The sequence below is a fragment of the Oncorhynchus gorbuscha genome, linkage group LG03 (genome assembly GCF_021184085.1).
Source record: "Oncorhynchus gorbuscha isolate QuinsamMale2020 ecotype Even-year linkage group LG03, OgorEven_v1.0, whole genome shotgun sequence".
Lineage (NCBI taxonomy): Eukaryota > Metazoa > Chordata > Actinopteri > Salmoniformes > Salmonidae > Oncorhynchus > Oncorhynchus gorbuscha.
Window position 1 is genome coordinate 43230207 of NC_060175.1, and position 26676 is coordinate 43256882.

Here is a 26676-nt window from a genome sequence, read left to right on the forward strand (position 1 = left end):
CCACCTGATATAGAGGTCCTGGATGGCAGGAAGCTTGGCCCCAGTGATGTATAACCCCAGCTATTATCACATTGGTTGCTGTAGCTTAATTCACCTCAGTCAATCTACAAACAAATAGCCTGTTAGCTATACAATTAGCCGCTTCACATTACCTCACATTAACTCAGGATATAAAACTATAATTTCATGTGTACAAAATTCATTAACAAAGTTTTGGTGTACAGAATTATTCATTTTTCATCCATTTTTCAAATCAAATCAAATCAAATTGGATTTGTCACATACACATGGTTAGCATATGAACCTCTTAGAACTACCCATCCCGGATCCGGTATATTTGTCATCAGCAACGCTGAATAGCATAGCAGTCAAAAAAATATTACTAGAAAATATTCATATTCATGAAATCACAAGTGAAATATAGCGAAACATAGCTTAGACTTTTGTTAATCACCCTGTTGTCTCAGATTTTGAAATTATGCTTTACAGCGAAAGCAATACAAGCGTTTGTGTAAGTTTATCGATAGCCTAGCATAGAATTATGTACACGAATCAAGAAGCTTGGTCACGAAAATCAGAAAAGCAATCAAATTAACCGTTTACCTTTGATGATCTTCGGATGTTTTAACTCACGAGACTCCCAGTTAGATAGCAAATGTTCCTTTTGTTCCATAAATATATTTTTATTTCCAAATACCTCCGTTAGTTTGATGCGTTATGCCCAGGAATCCACCGGAAATAGCGGTCACGACAACGCAGACAAAAATTCCAAATGATATCCATAATGTCGACAGAAACATGGCAAACGTTTTTTATAATCAATCCTCAAGGTGATTTTCAAATATCTATTCGATAATATATCAACCGGGACAGTTGGCATTTCACTAGGACCGGGAGGAACAATGGCCGACTCTCTCTTTTACGCAAAAATTACTCTGAGAGCCCCCACCTGACCACTTACGTAATGTGGTCGTTCACGCTCATTCGTCAAAATAAAGGCCTAAAACTATGTCTAAAGGCTGTAGACACCTTAGGGAAGCCATAGAAAAATGAATCTGGTTGATATCCCTTTCAATGGTCAATAGGGATGCATAGGAACACAGAGCATTCAAAATAAGAGTCACTTCCTGATTGGATTTTTCTCAGGCTTTCGCCTGCAATATCAGTTTTGTTATACTCACAGACGACATTTTTACAGTTTTGGAAACGTTAGAGTGTTTTCTATCCTAAGCTGTCAATTATATGCATATTCTAGCATCTGGTCCTGAGAAATAGGCCGTTAACTTTGGAAAAGTTATTTTTCTAAAAATAAAAATAGTGCCCCCTAGCTTCAAGAAACTACGAGAGTAGTGAAATGCTTGTGCTTCTAGTTCCGACCATGCAGTAACATCTAACAAGTAATCTAACAATTTCACAACAACTACCTTATACACACAAGTGTAAAGGAATGAATAAGAATATGTACATAAAAATACATGGCTGAGCGATGGCCGAACGGCATAGGCAAGATGCAGTAGATGGTATAGAGTACAGTATATACATAAGAGATGAGTAAGCAGGGTATGTAAACATTATATCAAGTGGCATTGTTTAAAATGACTAGTGATACATTTATTACATCCAATTTTTAGTTATAAAGTGTCTAGAGATGAGTCAGTATGTCCTGTACTCAATATTAGTGATGGCTGTTTAACATTCTGACGACCTTGAGATAGAAGCTGTTTTTCAGTCTCTCTGTCCCAGATTTGATTCACCTGTACTGACCTCACCTTCTGGATGATAGAGGGGTGAACAAGCAGTGGTTCGGGTGGTTATTGTCCTTGATGATCCTTTTGGCCTTGCTGTGACATCGGGTTGTGTAGGTGTCCTGGACGGCAGGTAGTGTGCCCCCCGGTGATGCGTTGTGCAGACCTCACTACCTTCTGGAGAGCCTTACGGTTGTGGGTGGAGCAGTTGCCGTACCAGGCAGTGATACAGCCCGACAGGATGCTCTTGATTGTGCATCTGTAAAAGTTTGTGAGTCTGTAAAAGTTTGCTGCGCCTTCTTCACCACACCGTCTGGGTGGGTGGACCATTTCAGTTTGTCCATGATGTGTACACCGAGGAACTTAAAAGGTTCCACCTTCTCCACAATAATCTCCTTTGTTTTGTTGACATTGAGTGTGAGGTTATTTTCCTGACACCACACTCCGAGGGCCCTCACCTCCTCCCTGTAAGCCATCTCGTTGTTGTTGGAAATCAAGCCTACCACTGTAGTGTCGTCTGCAAACTTGGTGATTGAGTTGGAGGCGTGCATGGCATAGGCAGTCATGGGTGAACAGGGGATACAGGAGAGGGCACCAGTGAGAACGCACCCTTGTGGGTCCCCAATGTTGAGGATCAGCGGGGTGTAGATGTTGTTTCCTACCCTCACCACCTGAGGGCTGCCCGTCAGGAAGTCCAGGACCCAGTTGCACAGGGCGGGGTTGAGACCCAGGGTCTCGAGCTTAATGACGAGTTTGGAGGGTACTATGGGGTTAAATGCTGAGCTGTAGTCGATGACAGCTTTCAGACATAGGCATTCCTCTTGTCCAGATGGGATAGGGCAGTGTGATTGGGCCGGTAAGCAAATTGGAGTGGGTCTAGTGTCAGGTAGGGTGGAGGTGATATGGTCCTTGACTAGTCTCTCAAAGCAATTCATGATGACGGAAGTGAGTCGTTTAGCTCAGTTACCTTAGTTTTCTTGGGAACAGGAGCAATGGTGGCCCTCTTGAAGCATGTGGAAACAACAGACTGGGATAAGTATTGATTGAATATGTCTGTAAACACACCAGCCAGCTGGTCTGCGCATGCTCGGAGGATGCGGCTGGGGATGCCGTCTGGGCCGGCAGCCTTGTGATAGTTAACACGTTTAAATGTTTTACTCACATTGGCTGGAGTGAAGGAGAGCCCGCAGGTTTTGGTAGCGGGCCGTGTCGGTGGCACTGTATTGTCCTCAAAGCGAGCAAAGAAGTTGTTTAGTTTGTCTGGGAGCAAGACATCGTGGTCCACGACGGGGCTGGTTTTCTTTTTGTAGTCCGTGATTGACTGTAGACCCTGCCACATACAGTACCTCTTCGTGTCTGAGCCATTGAATTGCGTCCATTGAATCTCTATACTGACGCTTAGCTTGTTTGATTGCCTTGCGGAGGGAATAGCTACACTGTTTGAATTCGGTCATGTTTCCGGTCGCCTTACCCTGATTAAAAGCTGTGGTTCACGCTTTTGAAGTTTGTGCGAATCCAGTCATCAATCCTTTTCTGGTTGGGAAAGGTTTTTATAGTCGCTGTGGGTGCAACATCACAGATGCACTTGCTAATAAACTCTCTCACCGAATCAGCGTATTCATCAATGTTATTGTCCGACGCTATGCGGAACATATCCCAGTCCACGTGATCGAAGCAATCTTGAAGCGTGGAATCCGATTGGTCGGACCAGCATTGAACAGACCTGAGCACGGGCGTTTCCTGTTTTAGTTTCTGTCTATAGGCAGGGAGCAACAAAATGGAGTCGTGGTCAGATTTTCTGAAAGGAGGGCGGGGGAGGGCTTTGTATGAGTCGCGGAAGTTAGAATAACAGTTATCCAGGGTTTTGCAAGCCCGGGTCGCGCATTCGATATACTGATCAAATTTAGGGAGCCTTGTTAAAATCCCCAGTTACAATAAATGCAGCCTCAGGATATGTGGTTTCTAGTTTACATAGAGTCCAATGAAGTTCTTTCAGGGCCATCGATGTGTCTCCTTGGGGGGATATACACGACTGTGATTATAATCGAAGATAATTTTCTTGGTAGATAATGCGGTCGGCATTTGATTGTAAGGATTGTAAAGGAACAAAAGGATTTGAGTTCCTGTATGTTGTTATGATCACACCACGTCATAAGGCATACACCCCTGCCCTTCTTCTTACCAGAGAGATGTTTTGTTTCTGTCAGTGCAATTCGTGAAGAAACCAGGTGGCTCTACCGACTCTGATAACGTATCCCATGTGAGCCATGTTTCCGTGAAACAAAGAACGTTACAATCTCTGATGTCTCTCTGGAAGGAAATCCTTGCTCGGATTTGTCTACCTTGTTGTCAAGAGACTGGACATTGGCAAGTAATGTACTCTGGAGCGGTGCGCGATGTGCCTGTCTACGGAGCCTGACCAGAAGAGCGCTCCATCTGCCCCTTCTGCGGCGCCGTTGTTTTGGGTCGCCGGCTTGGATCTGATCCATTGTCCTGGGTGGTGGACCAAACAGAGGAACCGCTTTGGGAAAGTCGTATTCCTGGTCGTAATGTTGGTGAGTTGACATTGCTCCTATATCCAATAGTTCCTCCTGGCTGTATGTAATAAAACGTAAGATTTCCTGGGGTAACAATGTAAGAAGTAAAACATAACGGAAACTAAAACATATTCTAACGAGGGTTACTACAGTTTCCGTAACTGTAATTACTGGTAACTGTTTCCTGTTAGCCAAAACTATGTAAGGATGTATTGCGTAATATCCGCTTTGTATAGTTTTGTATGGTGTACATTCAAGTTGGCTTGTCAGGCTGGTCAAGATATTCCCGCTCTGTCTGAGCTAGAGTGCGCCTACAACTGTAATCAATAAGTACAGAGATTGAACTGTGAGTTCGGAAATCTTACCTGTTGTCATGCGTGGTCCGTGTCTCTTGAGTATCTTATATCTATGAGAGGTCTATTCTTAAGCTAGCAACTCTTCCTAGCTGTGCCTATCTCCTTCATGTGTGGATTAGAAGATATATCCAGTATTAACTAAAAGTATGACAGTATCCCTCTTCTTTTTTTTCTTCTTTTTTTCTTTTTTTTCTTTTTTGAATTTTACCCCTTTTTCTCCCCAATTTCCTGGTATCCAATTGTTTTGTTTTTAGTAGCTACTATCTTGTCTCATCGGTTGAAAGTTACTGCTTCTTAACACAGCGTGCATCCAACCCAGAAGCCTGCCGCACCAATGTGTCGGAGGAAACATCGTGCACCTGGCAACCTTGGTTAGCGCGCACTGCGCCCGGCCCGCCACAGGAGAGACAAGGACATCCTTACCGGCCAAGCCCTCCCTAACCCGGACGACGCTAGGCCGATTGTGCGTCTCCCCACGGACCTCCCGGTCAGTATCCCTCTTCTGAAGAAGGTTCATGCCTTAACTTGATCAGCCTTTTCTATAATAACACATCTTTAGTTTTAGTCCAGTTTTCTGCGGCTGGCACAAATGTAAGCATTTCGGTCAGCCTAGGTTTACTTTCAGAGACAGAAGCAGGGGAAGAGAAGAAGCCACTTTGATCAGTCTGGCGGAGGGGTGGAGGATAGGATCGAGGGATGAGGAGAAGAGCGGAGGAAGGAGAGAAAGCAGGGGAATGAGTGCGGTCTCTTTAATTAGCTAACCAGGACCATTGTTTCTGTCAGGAAGGTGTACATGTTATCAGAGGTGCTGAGGGAGGTTTGGCATGTCCACCTCAGTAGGGCTATAGCATTGGTGCCAGACGGTGGGTTTCTGGTCTGTCGTCACTGGTTTATGCAGGAACAGACTGGCGCCCCAGGCTAGCTGAGAGCTAACCCTGAGGGGGATTAGTAGCACACAGAGAACTGTCATCCTCACTATATGTAACAGGCTGTCACTCATACTGATAAACACAGCTCTATCAAGGCTCTCTTATCCTATCTTTTGTAGTCACGGTTGTCATTTCTTCAAATCTCATTTTCTCAAAGTAGAGCTGAGGACGCACGCTCCCGGCTGCTGAATTATGAAACATAACGTGGTGATTTTTTGTTGTTGTAAGAAATGATTGCTACGAATGGCATGGTGGAGAGGGTGTGGTCAGCCAGGTGGTGTTGTCTTGGACATGGAGGTCCTGAGTAGTCTGTGTGGTACCTCTGAACCAGATGGCTCTCTGTGGGCCTGGCTGACCTTTCCTTTGCCCTGCTTCATTTGGCTCATATATTCTTCTTTCCAACCTGCTTGGCCAAGAGTCTTAGTTGTACAGATGGCTCAGTTGGTGAATGGTGCAGACAACACCAGGACCATGTTCAGCAGGAAGGAAATAAGAGCAAATGCCCAAGATGGTGAATTCCTATCGCAGTTCCCCTTACTAATGGGGAGCTCTGTGTCTGCTTCCCAGAATCCTAAACACGAGCAGAAACTGCTCTTATCTTAGCCTGGTACTACTTCATTTGACCTTTATTTCTGCCTCAAGACCACACTCGTTAGTGTGTGTGTGGATGGGTGTTTGCCTGTGTGTGTGTGTTTGTATCCGTGTACACTTTTTCTATGTGCGTGTGTGTAAGAGAGTGTGTTAAGCTTTGAATTCCTTTGATGCACAGCAAAGTCATTAAAATCATAGAGAGAGAGAGGGAGAGAAGGGAGAGAGACCAAACCACACTCACAGGGGGGTTGCTGTTAGCGACGGAAGCTAAGCAACACCAAGTCTTTATTTTAAGCTCTATTGGCAGACAGAGAAAATGTTCTCTAACACTACTCTGCTGCCAGCCACGTAGAGATTAAAAGGCTTAATTATTATAATGTTAGTTTTGTTTCATGTAAATCAAATACCCTTTGCTTGTCAGTGTCATATGAACAGATAGGAAAAGTGTCTCAACTTCCCCCGTTTTGATAAAGACAATGCTCTGTGCACATTCTGTCCAGTATGTCCTGTTTTAGTGTATTTTGCTTCTTTGTATTGTTTGCTTGATTCAGTGACTGTTTTATTGGTACATAATAACCTTTCTATTGGTTGGTAATAAGGTATTGTATGACATGATGACTGTGTGATGACTTGGAAAGATACTATGCAACTCTCTTAGTTCTGAACCTGTAGTTTGCATATAGATTATAGCCTTTACAAATAGTAGGCTATAGTTTGCATGTAGCGTATAGGCATGGACATGAATACAGATAAAGTTGTTTGCATAATGGCTGTGAAGCGTTTACTTATACACGCACTGTTCCATGGCTGTATATAGTATACTGTGTGCATTAGAGCTGGTGTGTATGTTCTGCATACCAACAGTAGGGAAGGGGTGCTAGCTCTACACTGCAAAAAGTGAAATCTAAGCATGCCTGAATATCTTATATTAAGTGATAATTTCCTTAAAATGTGTGTGTTTTCCAGTGTTTCTTACAAAGCTACATTTTCTAATGTCATTGGCAGATATGTGTGCTTATTTTAACCTAGCATAGGCTTAAGTAATTTCTTATTTTAACATATTTTACCTGAATCATCTTATTAATATACAATATCCTGAAAACTATCTTGAAATAAGATAAATTGCATGTATAAAGGCATTTTTAGTTTACAATATGCAAAATTATTTAATTATCTGCCAATGATGTTAGATCATTTAACATGGTAAGACAAAACAAGAAAAAAAATAAACATTTAAGTGAATAATGACTCATTATACAATGGGTGGGTCTATTCATGAATGCTGATTGGTTAAAACCGCATTCCAGCCGGTGTCTATTCCACAAGTTACCACCGGCTAACTTCTGGGGGGCCGCCAGGGTGCTGTAATCCCAAATGAAATGGCGGTAGATGTTTGCAAAACCAAGAAACTGTTGCAGCTGCACCCTGGACGTTCGTTGAGGCCAATCCACCACTGCTTTCACCTTTCCAGGATCCATCTGAATATTGCCCTCAGCAATGACATATCCCAGAAAGGTGGTAGAAGAGCAGTGGAACTCACTTCTCGGCTTTCACAAACAATTGGTTCTCCTGGAGGCCCTGAAGGACCTGTCTGGCATGGAGTACATGTTCTTGGGCAGATCGGGGAATAAAACAGGATGCCGTCCAGGTAGACGAACACAAACCGGTTTAGCATGTCTCGAAGCACATCATCGAAGCACATCATTGACGTAATACAAGCAGTTTGCTGGCCGCCTTTCTCCCAGATACCGGAGACTCAAAAACCTTTCTCACCTCTGCCATAAATTCCTCCAAATGATGGCAAATGGCAGATTGGTGTTCCCAAACTGCCGTAGCCCAGGAGAGCGCCCTTCATCTTTGATCGGTCTGAAGAAAACTAAGATGGCTGTGGCTCAAAAATAAGCGAGCACTTAGAAATAAAACCCTGGCAGGTACCAGGATTCCCTGAATATCGCTCTGGAGGAGGTAAGCGGGGTTCACGGGGAGACGGGATAGGCTGTACCAACTCACCACAAATAGGGAAATAATTACTGGGTTTTTCCAGATGTGGCTGACAGTCTCTAAACTAACTCCCTGATTTTCTCCTAATAGCCTTTAACCCATGGTCGTGGCATTCCGTCAAGGAACTGAGCCCTTCCAAAAGTCCCTGTAGAAACTCCTGATGTCTCCCAATGGTGGCTCCCTGCAGGGAGCTGGTCCAAGTCTGCTGGGTCTGTCATGGCCAGTTCGTACTATCACGACAAAAGGCGAGACCCAGATGCAGACACAGGAGGCAGATGGTTGGAGTCTTACAATATATTAATATTTATTAATCCAATATGGAAAGGCAAGAAAATGATTGTTGACAAGCAAAAGGGACAAAAACCAATTAAGAGTCCGGAAGGTACCAAAGGGCAGGCAGAATCATGGTCAGTGCAGGCAGGCGGGAAAAGACTTGGAAGACTAACAAAAAGAGAATAGCAAAAGGAGTACGGGAAAAACATGCTGGTTGACTTGACTAACATACAAGACGAACTGGCACAGAGAGACAGGAAACACAGGGATAAATACACTGGGGAAAATAAGCGACACCTGGAGGGGGTGGAGACAATCACAGGAACATGTGAAACAGATCAGGGCGTGACAGTGTTAGAGGACAATACTTTTTCACTGGGACTAATACTTCAATAAAATTGGCTTTGAGTGTACTTTTTACTCCCTCACCTAGGGACTCTGCCTGGATATTCTTATGTAAAAGTGTTTGTTTCAAACAGTGATGATCTTAAGGCTCCGTTGGGACACTAGACTGTCAGCATAGTGACAGACTGTCTTTAGAAGCTCAGAAGCAAAATGTTGATTTTAGAGACTGACTGTGAAGGGACAGTTGGCTGTTAAAATACATTTCTTCTAGGATGCTTGACTATGTGAACATTTGGTTGTTTTAACTGTTGACTGACTGAAATACTGTTGACTAAATGTTAGTTTAGTTGACTGTTTGACTAGTACCGTAGTCTGTATAGAAGAGCACAGCTGTCAACTGTTGTGATAGGTGTGTGTTTGGATAGTATCTATGTGAGTGTATCTCAGAGGAGGCTCTGTCTGCTGGTATTAGTAGTATGCTGAGACAGTTTAGTGTTGAATAGCATCAGGGTCAGGCGTCTTCCCGGACTTGTGTCTCTTGGTGATGATAAGAACATCCTGTTAGGATCAGCTCAGTAAACACACCCACAACTCTGCTCTGCTCCATCTCAGCCAAGGCCCACAGCACATCACTGAACCAAAAACCACTTGCTCTGTTCTTATGAATTAGTCATCATACTGCATAGACTTGTTTTCTTAACATCCCTCAGGATTTTCTGCTTTAATCAGAGCGATCAATGTTGTTTGGTTATGAAATACTTATAGATGATTACATCTTTCTAGATGTTTTTTTCTAAGGCATTGTTATCAGTCATACATCTAAATGTACTGTTTAGACTAGATCATGTTTACTGTCTGTAATTACGTATCTTCTGAGTAAACAGAACTCATTGACACATGAGAGGGTGTGGTACTGTCAATAGATCTGGCTAATCCTGAAACAGTCTGGCAAGCTTATGAGATCATCATTATCATTATCATCATCCATCATCGTCATTATCACTGGTCTTTTTTTTGCCCTCTCTGCCATTTCTAGTCTGGTCCCTCCTGGTGGCTTCATAGTTCAGAATGGCAACTGCCCCAGATTCTAGAGAGGAATTTGAACTGGTAACCTCCCACCCCCTGATGCAGGGCTAGATTTGGGCCCAGAATCATAATGAACCGTTTAGAACAGTGCTTCCTAAGTGGTGGGCTGTGGCCAGTCCCCTTGGGTTGCAGCTGGGTTCCTTTTCCACAGTAGTTAGATCAGTGTTTCCCAAACTTTTTCCATCATTGGGGAACATCCTCACTCTCTCATTCACTTTCTCTCTCTCTCACTTTCTCTCTCTCACTTTCTCTCTTTCTCATTTTCTCTCTCTCACTTTCTCTCTCTCTCACTTTCTCTCTTTCTCTTTCTCTTTCACTCTTTCACTCTCCCACTCTCTCTGTCATTCTTCATTATGTCTATCTCTCTCATGAGTTGACCTATGGTGTTTCCCAGATGATGCATCAGCATCATGGCAAAAGCCTCCTGGGTCATGGCCAACTGTGGCTTTAGAATCTGGCCAGAAATAAAGTATATTTTATCTAGTGAGACTAGAAAATTGTTTTATTTGGGTAAAATTGCAAAAAACGATTTTGTAACCCCTGCTTGTTGAGACAAGATTGCGAGGTTTTCCAGATCTTGCTCCACTGACTTCAGAATGGGTACTGGAGCACTGATAATATACCTGTACATAGTAATGCCGACCAATATCCTCCCAGGCAAATGTCTAGTTTCCTCAGTATTCATTTAGAGGAGAAATTAAGAACATCTTTTCTTGTATCTAGGCCTCTTAGTAACATTTAGAATGGTTTGAATGGACAATGGACTCCAACTGTAGAGCTGGATTCTTTCTGTTCATAAGCTTTTACAATGATTTGTTTCTTCTGTTGTCTCTTGGAGGGATGGCCTGGATTACCAATTAAAATGGTTGCTGAGAAAAATGATGTGTATAAGATGTGATTGGCGGTCTGTGATGTCTTTGGCTGACCTGTCTTTGTGTTTCAGGGGGGCTTTCTCTGAGGTGGTCCTAGCGGAAGAGAAGAGGACACAGAAACTGGTGGCCATCAAATGCATCCCTAAGAAAGCCCTGGAAGGCAAAGAGAACAGCATAGAAAATGAGATCGCTGTCCTGCACAAGTGAGTGATGAACACACACACATTTACACGCCCTTGTTGCTTATTGATGTTAGGGGAGCAAGTGATTTAACTCTGAGACAGATAGTGACTACAGTTGCAGTAATGACAGTCTGGTTAAAATACCTCCCTTTAAAACTGCGGAATTACGGACTAAGCCGGAAACTATGAAACTAGAGGGGCTTAAGCTATTTATAGTGCTCTTGTTACCTGGGTTACATGAGACACAGAGGCCTAGTGAATATACAGGGATATTTCTAGAGCTGAGAATGTGGGGATGAGAGAGAGATTGTGAGGGAGAGAGAAAGAGAAAGAAGGAAAGAGACAGAAAGAGAGAGAGAGAGAGAGATACAGAGAGAGACCTTAAACTCCTAAAAGCCAAATTAAGCCAGAATTGTAACATTTTCATTGCAGATCACCTCATTCTTCTAGTAGTGACACAGCCTCCTACTCTTCCCATTAGTGTATTCCCATGAGGTCATGAACTGTCAGAGAAACCTGAAGTGAGTTTCTGAACTCTGTCTGTCTGTTTACCCAATTACTCAAGGCAAGATGGCTGCCTCTTAATGACGGTGTAAAACATCTGTTAGAGGACATCACTACAGCACCCATGAAACAACTTGTCTGACAACTCAAAATGAATTCTTCCTCTGCACTATGTTCGCTACATACTTCAGTCCGAGGCTGCCATCGTTGAAGTCGTTTGTGGTGACGTCAAAATTAAGGGTGTTATGCAAAACAAAGTCATCAGCGATCGGATCATCTCTAACCAATCAGAGTATCAAAGCCATTGACAAATTTTCAAAATGCCGCTTTGTGGTCTGGCTCTGGCCCATCCATCAGTTTCTGGGACCAATCAGAATGGTTAGAATGTGTTCGCGTTCTAGAAATCGTTGGGGAGGTACTCAGATCCAGACTCATAGCGGAAAGACACTAAAGTCTGTGGGCGTGGCATAGCGTTTGGCTGGAGCAAGGATTTTGGCTAGTAAGGCAATGAAACAAGACAAAGCTGCTGAGTCACCCAGAGTTGCATCAGACAGCACAAAGTAAAAAACAGTGTAGAATATAGTGGGTAGTTGGTATCAGTGGGAAGGGTTGTGGATAGTTATCTGTAAACAGTCTGTAATCAACCCCAAGCCCCTACAAACCTCTTCATGGTCCCGCATAGATCTATAACATCACATGGCAAAGTGTTAATCAAGTTTATACAAATAAGAGGGACAGTTTCTTACTTCTTACTGAGAGAGAGAGAGATAAGGATAACCCTTTATAGCTGTTGAAGGGGCTGTGCCGCTAACTTCCCTTACTCTACTATAGTTTAGCCTACTGTACTGTACTGCATGTATTCCCCCAGAGTCCTGCACAAAACCATTAGTCAGCCCCTGCATGGAGCAATTCATTACCTCTGCTCACTCTCTCAACTCAATGAAACACTTTACAGAGACCATAATGAAATTGAAAGGCTTTTATAATCTCCCTCTTGTCTCAGTTGGATCCCTGCCAATGATAATCTGTTGTGATTATGTTTCAGACAGGGCATAGGAACACACGTGATACAAAATTGATACTGCGGTGCGGTCCATTTTTGTTTTGGCCTCTCTCCGAGCAGTGCCAGTGTGACAAGTGTCTGTCATCACAGGGGTGCCTGCCATCTCAAAATGTAGTGACACAGATGGATGGACTATCAGTAGCTTAAGGGGAAAGTAATGTATTCTACCTGCGCTGTGCCATGATACTTTGGTGTAGAGAGAGAGACACCTATTGATAGAGGAGCTACTCTGTTGTAGTCATAGGAGGATTTGGCCTTGTGTTGGAGCATTGTTAGCTTTCTACCCCAATTCATGGCTCCTACACTCAAGCTGAGCTCAAACCAAAGGTTGAAAAATGACAGTAAAGAAGATTGTGAGGAGTGTCTGAGTGAGAGAGAGTGAGTGAGTGCGTGAGTAGTGAGTGTGTATGTGTATGTGCGTGTCTGGGGTGTGCGTGTATGTAAACAGTCTTTCTCAGTCTTTGAGTGTAAGGTGAAGTGTTGTAGGTGGGCAGCATGGGGATGATGGAAGAAAGCCACCTCCAGAGCCGTGACTCACCTGCTCAGTGTTCTGTTCTGTCTCCACGCCAATGACTCTCAGGGGGGCGTCAGAATACACTGCTCAACCAATTAGAGAGACGCCTGCCACCACACAGTCAACACTGGCAACACAACTCTAGCTCCAGCTTAAACTAATATTAGTGATAATTAGTATCATACATATTGTAATCTCAGACAGTTCTGTATTTCTAATGGTAATGTTCAATGTTTGTGACTTTGACTCTCTTTTTCTCTCTTTCTCTCTCTCTCTATCTCTCTCCCTCTAGGTTAAAACATGCCAACATTGTCTCCCTGGAGGACATCTTTGAGAGTAAATCTCACCTCTACCTGGTTATGCAGCTGTGAGTGATCATCCTGCTGGCTTTATGACCTGCCTCTATCTTTTTCTCTCTCTCTGTTCTCCTTCTACTCATGTTACCCCTTTCTGTCCCTCAACCAAGTCACTCTCTGACTTGTGAAGAGGCAGCCTTCAGTTTGAAAACTTTTAAGATTATTCCTCTGCAATGTATGTGTGTTTGCGTGTGTGTAGTAGACTCCCTGATCCCAACAGAAGTCAAGTCACAGACTGCCCCCCCCCCACACACACACACAGAGAAGAGAAGGAATGGTATGTGAGAGAGATAGAGATTGCTTTTACTGTTGAAAACAGTGGGTGGTGAGATGAAGGGGGGGGGTTCACTTTAGCAACACTGCCGTAAGGGCATTCTCCTTCTTCCCCCCTTCCTTCCCTCCTCTTTCTCTCTCTCTCTCTCTCTCTCTCTCTCTCTCTCTCTCTCTCTCTCTCTCTCTCTCTCTCTCTCTCTCTCTCTCTCTCTCTCTCTCTCTCTCTCACTCTTTTTCTCTGTCCCCTCTCTCTCTCTCTCTCTCTCTCTCTCTCTCTCTCTCTCTCTCTCTCTCTCTCTCTCTCTCTCTCTCTCTCTCTCTCTCTCTCTCTCTCTCTCTCTCTCTCTCTCCCCCTCTCTCTGGGAGGCAGCATGACATGGCTTTAGCTTGTTGTTAGAGCTGATACACAGAGAGCAGTGGTGGGTTCATCTAGGAAGAAGCAATGCCTCCACCTAGTGGTGATGTAGGCATATAGCAGGAAGTTAGATGAACATACTTAGCAGGTGTATGTCAGACGCCTTCCTCCTCTCTTTCCAGGGTGTCTGGTGGGGAGCTGTTTGACAGGATAGTGGAGAAGGGCTTTTACACAGAAAAAGATGCCAGCAAGCTCATCCAGCAGATCCTGGACGCTGTCAAATACCTCCATGACATGGGCATCGTACACCGCGACCTGAAGGTGAGCCTGGGTTAGGGGTCAAGGGTCAGGTGGTGTGTATGACAGTGAAAGAGGAGATTTCAGTGTTTAACACTGGAGTCATTTACCTTCTTCTTTCTGTCCAATGACTGAATAGTCACAATACTGGATGTATGATAGCCACTCTATAAGATGAAGACACCAGGTGTGCTATGAAAATTGCAACTTTGAATTTCAACCATTTTACTATTTTGCGATTAGTGTATTACTAATTACTAGAGGTTTAAGGGTGACCTTATAGTATGGAACATGTTTGTTGCCTAGGCACATGATGCCTTTGTCCCAATCATTCTTTAGTGCCTTTTAAATTAGATTAATTATCTTTACTCCTCTAATGAGATCATTTGTTTACAGGCAGTTCAGCAGCGTGTAAACTGATTGATCATTAGTTTGAATAACAAATTATTTCCCCAGTTTGTGTGTGTCTGTTTATAAAATGTTAGTGAACAATAAAGTTGATTGAATGCTCTGCTCTGTCTTCTTTTCCAGCCGGAGAACCTTCTGTACGACAGTATGGAAGAGGACTCTAAGATCATGATCAGTGACTTTGGCCTGTCGAAGATCGAGGGATCTGGAAGTGTCATGTCCACAGCCTGCGGAACACCAGGATACGTGGGTAAGGAGGACTGGTACTGATCAGTACATGCCTTTGTGTGTGTCTGTCTATGTCTATGGTTTAAATTAAAAGGCATTGTTCCCGCGTTAGCGGAGACTGCACTCACTGTAAACGGTTCAATAGGAAATGACCTTTACATTTATAGCGCTACAATCGCTTCAGCAATACAGATTGAAAAGAGCCCTCTGTTTTGAGAGCAAGCGCACACCCAGTGATCATGTCAGGCTAGATGTGTAATGATGCTGATGAAAACACTGCTCTCTTATCGTTGGCAGCCCCTGAAGTATTGGCCCAGAAACCCTACAGCAAGGCGGTGGACTGTTGGTCAATCGGTGTCATCGCCTACATCCTGTGAGTCATGGGGTTGGAGTGGCTCTTTCACTTTAGTCTTTCTCCTACCAGTCTTACTGTGTTACCCTAGTATCCACTTCATTATTTTCAACAATCAACTCATTCCCTAACTCTCACATGATGCCTTTGTGCTCTTTATTCTGACGCAGTTTGTGTGGATACCCTCCGTTCTATGACGAGAACGACGCCAAGCTTTTTGAGCAGATTCTGAAGGCTGAATATGAGTTTGACTCTCCTTACTGGGACGATATCTCTGACTCAGGTCCAGTAGACCTATGTTGTCATTATTAGTTCTGTTTGTCAGCAGTTTCATATTATTGTAAATGACTTACCTTGGTCTGGGGTTTGTTATGGTTTGAGTGTTCCTGCCAAGCTGTCAGTGTGTGTGTGTGATGGGATTAACCATAATACACTCACTGGCCATAGAACAATCACTGAGGCCCTGTGAGATCACCATTACATAGAGCTCTGGGGGTCATGGTACAGTACATAGTCCTGTGGGGAGTTTCTGAAGTCAGGCCAAAGGCACATGGCCAGTTTATGTATTTTACTGTCAAGTCAGTCTGGACAGTGTTTCTGCTGCAGTGAAGCTCCTTTTACTGTAGTAGCCTAGGAGTCATTTTCTGCATCAGCTACCTTTTTATTCTGTGTAAGTAGCATCATTAGATCTAATGTATGTTTTTTTTTAAACATTGCATTGAGTTAAATATATGACTTTTCATTCTGTGTTTTCAGCCAAAGACTTCATAGTCCACTTGATGGAGAAGGACCCCAGGATACGCTACACATGTGACCAGGCTCTGCAGCACCCCTGGTAGTGAACACCATCTTCTCCGTCACAACACACACACACACACACACACACACACACACACACACACACACACACACACACACACACACACACACACACACACACACACACACACACACACACACACACAACGCGACTTTATCATGTCGAGAATAATCGACTAAATGTGTACTTTTGCCAAGCGTTCACCTGTTCTTGTGACAACCAGCAGAAGTTGTCCCCTCATGTCTTTCTCTGTCCCTCAGGATCGCTGGTGACACCGCTCTAGATAAGAACATCCATGAGTCTGTCAGTGCTCAGATCAGGAAGAACTTTGCCAAGAGCAAGTGGAGGGTGAGTTACTCTTTTTGGTCCTCGTCAAAATGCAAATACATTTTTGCTGGTGTGCTGTGATTAGTATATTAATAGAATACTAAAGATCCTGCAGTATTCAGCGGACTATTATTAAGTCAGTAAAGTTGTTATGGCGTTTATCATGTATCACTTTTCAAAATTCTGATCTTTAATTGAAATGTTCTGCCCCGCAGCAAGCGTTTAACGCCACGGCGGTGGTGCGTCACATGAGGCGTCTGCAGCTGGGCACCAGTCAGGAGGCCGCCAGTCAGACCACCTTGCCCAGCCCTCTCAGAGCCCACCTGCTGCTGTCTGAGGCCACAGAAACAGAGGACACCACTGGTCAGTGGGTCAAAGCACCGCCACACCACACAAGTTAGGACTATTCAAGTGGAGCAAAACGTATTCAAATCTGTGGAGACACGACTTGATATTGTGAAAAATACTTCATTTTGCTGTTCTGTTTTGTTCATTCATCCCCAGTGGGTCTTGTTGCTAGGTACAGTATGTTTCCAGAAAATAACCAGTCCCAGTCCCCATTACGCACGTCTCAAAACACTGTCTCACTCAGTAACACTTTGATATGTAATCCTTGCCTAGTGTCCAGGCTGAAAAAGGCTAATAAAACGGCAGATTTATAGTGGAGAAGAGTTTTCAGATCTATGTGTGGTGATCCTCTCTCTCGCTCTCTCTCTCTCTCTCTCTGTGTTCCAGAGTCTCCGTGTGAGGGGGGCTGCTCCCAGAGTGCTGATGGGGGGGCGGAGCGCGACCACCTCTCCAACTGCACCTACCGCTGCCATCCAACCAGCCGGGTCTGATCCCTGCACACCCAGGCCACGCGAGGCCAACCAATGACTTTCCCATTTACCTCTGGAGACCAGAGAAATACAGAGTTGTTCCAGCGACCCGCCACCAGGAGGGGCAGGCAGGTTATGAATCCAGGGTGGGGAGGAGGGTCTCGATGTCACAGAGGAGGTCATTTGAACGGATTGGGTGAGAGCGGGGGATGAGATGAGAGGGTAGAGGAAAGGAAAGGAGGAGAACATTGAGAAAGAGGTATGGTGCCCAGAATAATCCTGGCTCATATATTTTGGAAGCGGGACAGAGCTTGGACAGGGTTTTACTCATCCTTTTAAAATGTGCGTCTGCTTTTTATATCTCTGCATTTATGTGCGTGGTGTCTTCTATCTCCATTGTCTTTCCACTTTGACAGAATCCATGGATGATTTCTGCATGATGAGGTGACAGGTCCCCTTGCATGTTGGCGGCAGGTGTTTTATAGCGTGACGAGTCTATTGCAAAATCGTGTATGGTGGTAATCATTATGTTAGAGTTCCTGTACTGCAGATACACATCTTTATGACCTTAATGAATTTAGTCATTCAGCATAACATTTGTATGGCTTTGTTGTATCTTCATATTCTTTTTATATATAAATGTAGCCCTAGAAGCATTCACCTAATACCACATCTGGATAATCAATGTGAGAATACTCCATCCATTGGGCTAGTATACAGTAGACCCAGCATTTAGCTAGATCTGTTCTTTCTTATTTTTTGTCTCAGCATGGATGTGTTTCACAACTGTAAGTTTGTGGTTGTGCTCCCACCACAGGCTTGTAACAGAATAATGCTTTCTGATTTGAGCAAATTCAGCACAGGGACTTCTTCTCTATGCTGCCTTTAGAACAGTGTCAAATGTTTATTTTCTGGTGGCTTTTAGAAATCTGAAGATACATCTCTATATCTCTGCACAGTTGAAGGAGCATTAGCGGCTATTTCATTTCTATCGTTGTATGTTTGTATATATTTCAATGTGGCAATTCTATCGTTAAATACAGACTTTCACCTCGGTCCAGATCTGTCCAGATCGCTTTTCCAGTTGAGAAGTGTAATACCCTGGAGATAGACTTACATACACAGCCATTCCTCTTAGTACTAGTTAATACTTCATTTTTTCAAGCCTTTGTATCTGTACAGAGAGAACTTGAATTAAAGAATGTAAGTATACATCTCATTGTCTCACCTCATCATTTCTTCTCTCTCACTCATCATAATTAAGCAAGAAGGCACAAGTGGGTGTGGTATACGGCCAATATACCGCAGCTATGGGCTGTTCTTAAGCACGATGCAACGTGGAGTGCCTGGATACAGCCCTTAGCCCTGGTATATTGGCCATACAGTATACCACAAACCCCCGAGGTGCCTTATTGCTTACCAAGGTAATTAGAGTAGTAAAAATAAACCTTTTGTCATACACATGATATACGGTCTGATATACCATAGCTGTCAGCCAATCAGCATTCAGGGCTTGAACCACCCAGTTTATAAGGTCATTTAGAACATTCTTTTGGTTACCTAAAAGAGAATGCAGGATTTTATATCAAAGAATTTCACTTTACTCATTTGTTATTGTTCCTTTGTTTTTTCAACAGTTCAGTTTGCATTCAATCCATCATCTTCATACATTTACTGTACTCAAATTAGCTGCCATATAATGCTCGCACTTTTAATAAACACATACTGACTTGATTGAATTCTCTGATGAGAAGGGTACAATGTGTTTAAATTACCAGTTCAGTCCAGTGGGTTGTAAGCTCCTACTGTAAGTAAGATTTAGGACTTTTTCACGTTCATTTCAATAGCCAAGTGGACAGGACTTGGATGTGTGGCGACATGAGACTAGAGGGTAGAGGGACATCCTCTTTGTCCTCACTCTAGCTAGTCCAACACACAGGCATTGACTCTACAGACCTACTTGCCATAGCCTGCATTGCATTCAAAGCTAAATGATTGACGCAAATTTGCCTTGACGTTTACTGTTTCAGTGGCTTTTGTGTAGTGTGTTGGCTCTAAATTCTGATCAATGGCTGTGCTGTTCCGCTTGTTGATATTGAGCTGTCACAACATAGACCTTTTGATTGAGTCTTGCTCTCAATGTTGTGTACCCAATGGTCTACTCTGCCCAATGCCCCGTCAGTTATTTTTTTAAAGAGACATTCATTAAACAAAGAGTAGTGCCATTTTCATTAAGGAATGACTTTCAAGTCAAATTAGTACAGTGTTAATGGCTAATCACTAAAAAGGTGCCCACATTTGCTTTCATGAGCTGAGATTGACATGTTGGAAACCAATGAGACTGACTACATGTTGAGGTCTTCCAGATATAGTGGAGGACAGGGACTGATCTCTTTCTGCTCAGTGATGTTCTGAAAATGAAAAGAGAGGCTAACTTCTCCAACCCTAGCTTTCCCCCTGAATGTATCGTTTGATTCCATGATTGTTTCCTTTGTTAAACTACGGTAATAGTGAGTGCCATTTGTGTGGACACAGACAAGGGCAGTGCAAGTTGTCATATCTTCAAGTGTGACTAACAGTCACAATTGTGAGTAATTCTTTAAAATGTATTATTGGCTTTATCTTCTATTTGATCTCCACTAATTTGTTTGGATAGTGAAGTTGTTTGTGGTAGAGTGAAAATGTCCCTAGAGTGTGTGAGGGTAGAGTGTCTGAACAAGGGTGGGCAGATTGGAGGAGGCAGGTAACCCTCTATGTCCACTGCCCAGGGCTTTAACCCATTCATTCTGATTAGAGAGAAATAAAGAGAGAGGGAGACTGAGAGATGAGAAGGAGGGATAGAGAGAGGTGAAGGAATAGAAACAGACAGTTCTAGAGGATAGAGTTAGGCATAGTTTAGTAGTTTCTTGTAGCCGAATAGTAGATGGAGACTAGAGGTATTTTAGAGAGGACGATATTGTCACATTTGCACATCACAAGAAGGCATTCTAGCCTTACCTCAAGTGGTGAACGTTCTGTATTCAAAATGTATATGAAGGGCTTCACTGTATCTAAATAGGTGATGGTTATTTGATGAGTTTACACTGACATTTGCTTACTCCAAATTAACAATCTGAACAAGTCCTTTGATAAGAAAAGTGTATTTAGTTATATTTTCTGTTCTTTATGTTTTTTATTGGAAGTAAATTATATAAATGAAAATGTGTATGCATAGTGAAGTATATAATATAGTATTTTTTTGTAAAAGCTACTATACTAATGCATGGATGCAATGCATCGTGAGCTATTGAATATTAACTGCGGAGTATTGTTAAGTATCAAAGCTAATTATTTGTACTGTACTTTGAACTGATTTGTAAACTGAAGGTATATTAAAACTACTCTGTCTATGCATTGTCTGTCTAACTGTGTCCTGCTTTACAGCTTATTGGTCTTTGAAGTCCAACTTGATACTCAGGCTGTGTCCTAAAAGTCTGATATGATCCTGTTGTTGCAGAAAAAGTGTACCAGGATAGTGAATTCATTCAAGTTTCACTCACTGTCACGACTTCCGCCGAAATCGGTCCCTCTCCTGGTTCGGGCGGCGTTCGGCAGTCGACGTCACCGGCCTTCTAGCCATCGCCGATCCACCTTTCATTTTCCATTGGTTTCGTCTCGTCTTCCCTCACACCTGGTTTCAATTCCATCAGTTACATGTTGTGTATTTAACCCTCTGTTTCCCCCAGGTCCTTGTCCGGAATTGTTTCTTGTGGTGCTTGTGTACGTTATGCTGGTGGATACTGGGTTTTGTTTGACCCATTCATTGATTATTCTGTTTACGGTGGTTTTTATGTTTATGGAACGACACCGTTGTAAATCAGTTTTCGCTCTCCTGCGCCTGACTTCTCTGCCAGTACGCACTCCGTTATTATATATTCTTTCTTTGCTGTTTGGATGTTCAGGTTTCCTGCATAACTACCAGCAATGTAACTTTCCCTCAGATGTTAGTGGTTTATACCCCACTAACCTCAGCCTTCTGAAACACATATCTCTCCCCCTTTAAAGGGATGGGGAGACTTGGTGGCTTGGATTAAAACCCTAGATTAATGTCACCTGGGAAGCTGAATCTGAAGTACAGAGGCATGATGAGAGTAAGGAGAGAAGAAGGAAGGAGAGTTAGGGGGGTGACTCAGCAAAATCAATTGATAATTCAACAAATCTATTTCATTTTCAGATAATGCAAACTGCTCAATGGCCCCCTAGGGAAGAGAGAACCTTGGGTAGAACCTTGGTCTCACCCTAACCCTACATCTCTGCGTAACAATCATTACCTCTCTGCATCTTTCCACTCTCTCACCTTCATCATCGTTCTGCCCCTGAATAAGGCAGTTAACCCACTGTTCCTAGGCAGTCATTGAAAATAAGAAGTTGTTCTTAACTCACTTGCCTAGTTAAATAAAAGGTTAAAAATGAATACAAATCCACATCGCCCCACTCTCTATTTTCAATCAGTAAAATTTTCCTGGCAATACCACCATAATTCCTTCCCTGTGAGTTATCTTCTGAGACTGCCAGACTCCTCCTGTCTATCTGCAGTAGTCTTCCCCTGCCTCATCTCACCACAGCCTCATTTACCCAGCATTCCTCCTGTCTGGGAGAGAGAGAGAGATTGACAACAAGAGAGACTGAGAGGAAGAGAGAAACAGAGGCCACCTCACCTGCCCTAGTTCCAACCTGACCAATAGGGACAATAAAAGTAAAGCTCCTAAGCCCTTGCTAGGACTCTCTCCGATCCCTCCATTGGTCTTTAATACATTGTACCCTCTGCATTAACCCTAGACATAAACTTAACTCTTACCCTAGCTTCATGTCCACATCCTAACCCTAACCCCCACAATAGGGCTGCCCCACCTCCCAGTTCCCCATTTAACATTTGGATATATCCAGTTAAGACTTCCTCTTGAATCTTCTACTGTTCAGACAGGATCTCACGGTTGGGGTTTTGGAGTGACACAATCTATTTGAAAGCCCTCAGCTCCCTCCCTTGTTCTTTCGTTAGTAGAGTCCTAAAACCTTTTCTAACAGGGAATACTTTATCACCATAGTGTAAGCCCATGGGAAATGTGTTTGGTTTCACCTGCTGACCTGATGGACTGAAGATTTGACCTGAGAATTTGACCTTGGACCTCATATAAACTCTGACCAATCACCACTCATTCATAGCCATGGGAAGTAGTGTTGCTGATAAATAATGTTATTTTTCTCTCACAAAATTAGCTCACTAGGCCTTTATTGCTTCTATATTAAACTGTTACTATTCAATATCCAAGGTTATCTTTGCAACGGGTATCGTCCTCTTCGTTTGAGGAGGAGTAAGGATCGGACCAAAACGCAGAGTGGTATGTGTCCATTATGTTTAATACGAAAAACAACAGAACACTAGAACAAAACAAACTAACGTGCATCAACGAAACAGTTCCGTGTGGCACCCAACACTGACTCGGAAAACAAACACCCACAAACCAAATGTGAAACCCAGGCTACCTAAGTATGATTCTCAATCAGAGACTACTAACGACACCTGCCTCTGATTGAGAACCATACCGAACACAGAAACCAAACATAGACTGCCCACCCCAACTCACACCCTGACCATACTAAAACAAAGAATAAAATAACAGAACTATGGTCAGAACGTGACAATCTTGCTCAGAGTATGTCAAAGGCCTGAGACTGGAGTTTATTGGAATATATGATATGTTTCATGGTGTGCACACACACACACACACACACACACACACACACACACACACACACACACACACACACACACACACACACACACACACACACACACACACACACACACACACACACACACCATGTCCTTCTAACTGCCCATACGCCTGTCGTCAGCACCACATTGGGTCCGTGTCTGCCAGCGGTGCCGGGAGTTACATGTGCCCCCTGTGTCCATCTACACTTGGGGACTGAAAGTGCCTGGGCACTGGTTCTATATTTCTATCTCTACCACCATAACTGTAATCCTAAATATGCAAATGTATAGTTACTTCACTGACCCATCAATCAAATATCTTATGCTTATTTTATAGAGGTTGGTTAGAGCGCAGTCACGCCTCCTCAGTTCCCCAGAGGGTACTATGAAGTCACCACGGGGTGTGTCCAGTGTGTGTTCACAGGGCCGTCGAACAGGACAAGGTCATGTTTTCAAATCAAGTCAAATCAAATTGTATTGGTCACATACGCGTGCTTAGCAGATGTTATTGTGTGTCTAGTGAAATGCTTGTGCTTCTAGCTCCTACAGTGCATTAATATCTAACAAGTAATATCTAACAAATATCACAACATACTCTATGCCCAATACACACAAATCTAAGTAGGAATGAATTAAGACTATATACATATGGACGAGCGATGTCAGAGCGGAACGGACTAAGATACAGTAGAATAGTATGGAAAACAGTATATACAGATGAGATGGGTTCCTGGTCCGAAACCTGGAACATTATGCTCCGCAAGGTGCCAGAGCAACAGTGAAAAAGGCTGGCTTGTGAACGGAAAACCTCTCATTATAATAAATGCGCCTCTTCATTTTTCTATAGACCAAAAATATTAAATTGGCCTAGATACTGTCAGCAGTCCGATGTTGGATCCAAAATAAATCCAGAACCTTTACAAGTAGGTTTCTGAAAGGAGAATAGGGAGTTGGGAAAATGTGTGAACTGTCTCTCTATCGGTCTATCTGCCTGCCTGTCTGTTATGATGAGTATGTCTGTCAGTCTACACATTTATCTTTCAACCTGCTTACATTCTAGTCTATCTGTCTGCAGGCGGATGTTTGCTGGTAAATCTAACAGAAACCATCTATCAAACTACTTGTTGCAGTCTAAACAGATGGATGAGAGAGAGAGTGGGCGCAGGAGAATGGGTTATTTTTCCACTTTCAGGGGTCCATGTCCCATCAGAGTAAATCAAACCCTGCCAGACACTTGACACATGCTATTTGTATTACTGACAGGTTTGAAACCCGACTCTATGAAAACTGGAATTATTACAAAACTCTCACATACAGGCAAACAGACAGCCCAGAGTTCCCAAGTGAGTGTCAGAAATAGAGGGGAAAAATTGAGGTTATGAAGAGAGCATGGAAAGAGAGGGTTAGAAAGAGAATTATGAATGAGTGTTTTTTTCCGTACCCGTAGTCTTTAGAATGCGATTCTTCTCAGAATGCTTCCATTGCAACAATGGATGAAAGGACCAGAGAGAGAATGGAATTTCAGACCTTCTCATTGATTGGACAAGCTGGGTTATACACACATATACATACAATATGTACACACAAACACATTTAGCTGTCATGCAAATACCTTTTAAAATGTGCACATTTAGTATAGTGTAAATCAACAGCAAATGCCAAATGTAATTAGTTATAATACTTTAATCTTGACATGATGTTTCCTCTGTGACAAACACGTTAGACAGTAACAAACATTCTCTGTCGTTTACAGTCACATCCATCTTAATTTACGATATCTGTGTTTAAATAACCCTAGCCCACACAGAATCCTTCCATTACTTTGTCTTCACATTGTTCTGTGTCTACAGGCCATTCAGACCTTTTTTCATGGGGAGCTTTTACTGGTGATGTAGAGAGAGGAAAGGGAGAGTTTCCCAGAACCGAACCGATCAGCGCTCACAAAGGCAGGCCAGACAGACGACCCACTGTTTGTGAGAGCGTGCATTTGTGTGTGTGAGAGCACGTGCGTGAGTGAGTGAGCGAGTGAGTGAGTGAGCGAGAGTGTGTGTCTGTGAGGTGCTCTGGGTTGGGAAAAGTGGTGCTGCTGCCAACCGTCCCGTGAAGGAGAATTTATGTGGCGTTCAGGTCTCATAAATACACAGACATTTTGGGAGAGCTACAGAGGAGGAGGTGCATGAACAAGCAAATAGTGTATGTGTGTGTGTGTGTTTAGAATACGCAGAAGGTTTCTCAGTGTTTCTCTAGGACTTTTCTAAATTCTGTGATCTAAATGGATCCGTGTTGAAGTGGTTGTTTTAATCATTCTACCATACGCTTCCTGTGTTTCAATGTGCCAGTTGGCCGGGTATTTATCACAAATTACAAATCTGTAACAGTCTGAAGATAAAGTTGAATAGACATTGTAGATGAATAGATTTCATTGATGGACCACTACAAATGGGAAATAATTAATATGGCATAATGTCCCTGAACAGGACGGAAGAGGTAACTATAGTTCACACTGGACATGACCACATTTTACAAGATCAGGTGCTGATGCTGATGTCAACATACAAGCTCGTGCGTGCTCCGCCCAGAATCCTGAATCCTTTTCCAGGGTCCCATCCAGAATGACTCATGCTTATCCTAGTAGCAACAGCGGGATAACACGTTTGGTGTGTACACATTGATGCTTCATGGCAGACAACAAAACCTTTTTAAGGATTGCTTTCTCTCCATGTCTGTTACAAGGAGACAGTTACAAGGATTCAAAGTTCTGGTAATGTCTGTTCCTCCTAAAGGTCTGGTCAGAGAGCAGTGTGTCAAATGTGCTGGCCATCTATTCCTGCCATCCATCATACACTCTCTCTTTCTGTCAATGTTTCTCTCCCTGTCATGTTTTGTCTTATATTGTCTTGTCATTTTGCTTTCCCTTCTGTTCGTTTCCCCCTGCTGGTCTTATTAGGTTCGTTCCCTTTTTTCTCTCTCCCTCCCTCTCTCTCCTCTCTCTATTGTTCCGTTCCTGCTCCCAGCTGTTCCTATTCTCCTACTCAATCATCTAGTCTTTTCACACCTGTTCCCTATCTTGCCCCCTGATTAGAGTCCCTATTTCTCCCCTTGTTTTCCGTTTCTGTCCTGTCGGATCCTTGTATGATGTTCGCCGTGCTGTGTCTTTGTCTCGCCCTGTCGTGTCTTGTTTCCCTCAGATGCTGCGTGTGAGCAGGTGTCTGAGTCTGCTACGGTCGGTGCCTTCCCGAGGCAACCTACAGTTAATGGTCGAGTCTCCAGTCTGTCCTCGTCACTACGAGTGGAATTAAGTTTTTTATGTTTTGTTTTCTGCTCTGATTGTCCAGGATTATTGCTTATATCCTTTACTGGAATAAAGACTCTGTTTTCGCCAAGTCGCTTTTGGGTCCTCATTCACCTGCATAACAGAAGGATCCGACCAAGAATGGACCCAGCGACTATGGATTCTCTCTACTCTACTCTCGAGTTCCAGGGAGCGATGCTCGGCAGACACGAGCAGGAATTGTCTGCTGCTCGGCATGCCGTTGAGACCCTGGCCGCTCAGGTCTCCGACCTCTCAGGACAGTATCAGAGTCTTCGTCTCGTGCCACCAGCTACTTCCTGGTCTTCCGAGTCTCCGGAACCTAGGGTTAATAACCCACCATGTTACTCTGGGCAGCCCACTGAGTGCCGCTCCTTTC

The 26676-nt window shown here is 43.4% G+C and overlaps 1 protein-coding gene across 1 annotated transcript in view; it reads left to right on the forward strand.

Annotated features, from left to right (window-relative positions):
* The window catches only part of LOC124031413 (calcium/calmodulin-dependent protein kinase type 1-like), a 94568-nt gene extending 73943 nt beyond the window's left edge, over positions 1–20625 (forward strand). Inside the window, exons 3-12 of the mRNA XM_046342625.1 lie at positions 10807–10938; positions 13291–13365; positions 14165–14303; positions 14811–14937; positions 15213–15288; positions 15438–15550; positions 16024–16102; positions 16348–16435; positions 16630–16777; positions 17150–20625. Coding sequence (XP_046198581.1) covers positions 10807–10938; positions 13291–13365; positions 14165–14303; positions 14811–14937; positions 15213–15288; positions 15438–15550; positions 16024–16102; positions 16348–16435; positions 16630–16777; positions 17150–17253 — 1081 coding nt within the window. The 3' untranslated portion in view covers positions 17254–20625. The remainder of the gene's footprint in view (positions 1–10806; positions 10939–13290; positions 13366–14164; positions 14304–14810; positions 14938–15212; positions 15289–15437; positions 15551–16023; positions 16103–16347; positions 16436–16629; positions 16778–17149) is intronic.
* The last annotated feature ends 6051 nt before the right edge of the window (positions 20626–26676 follow it).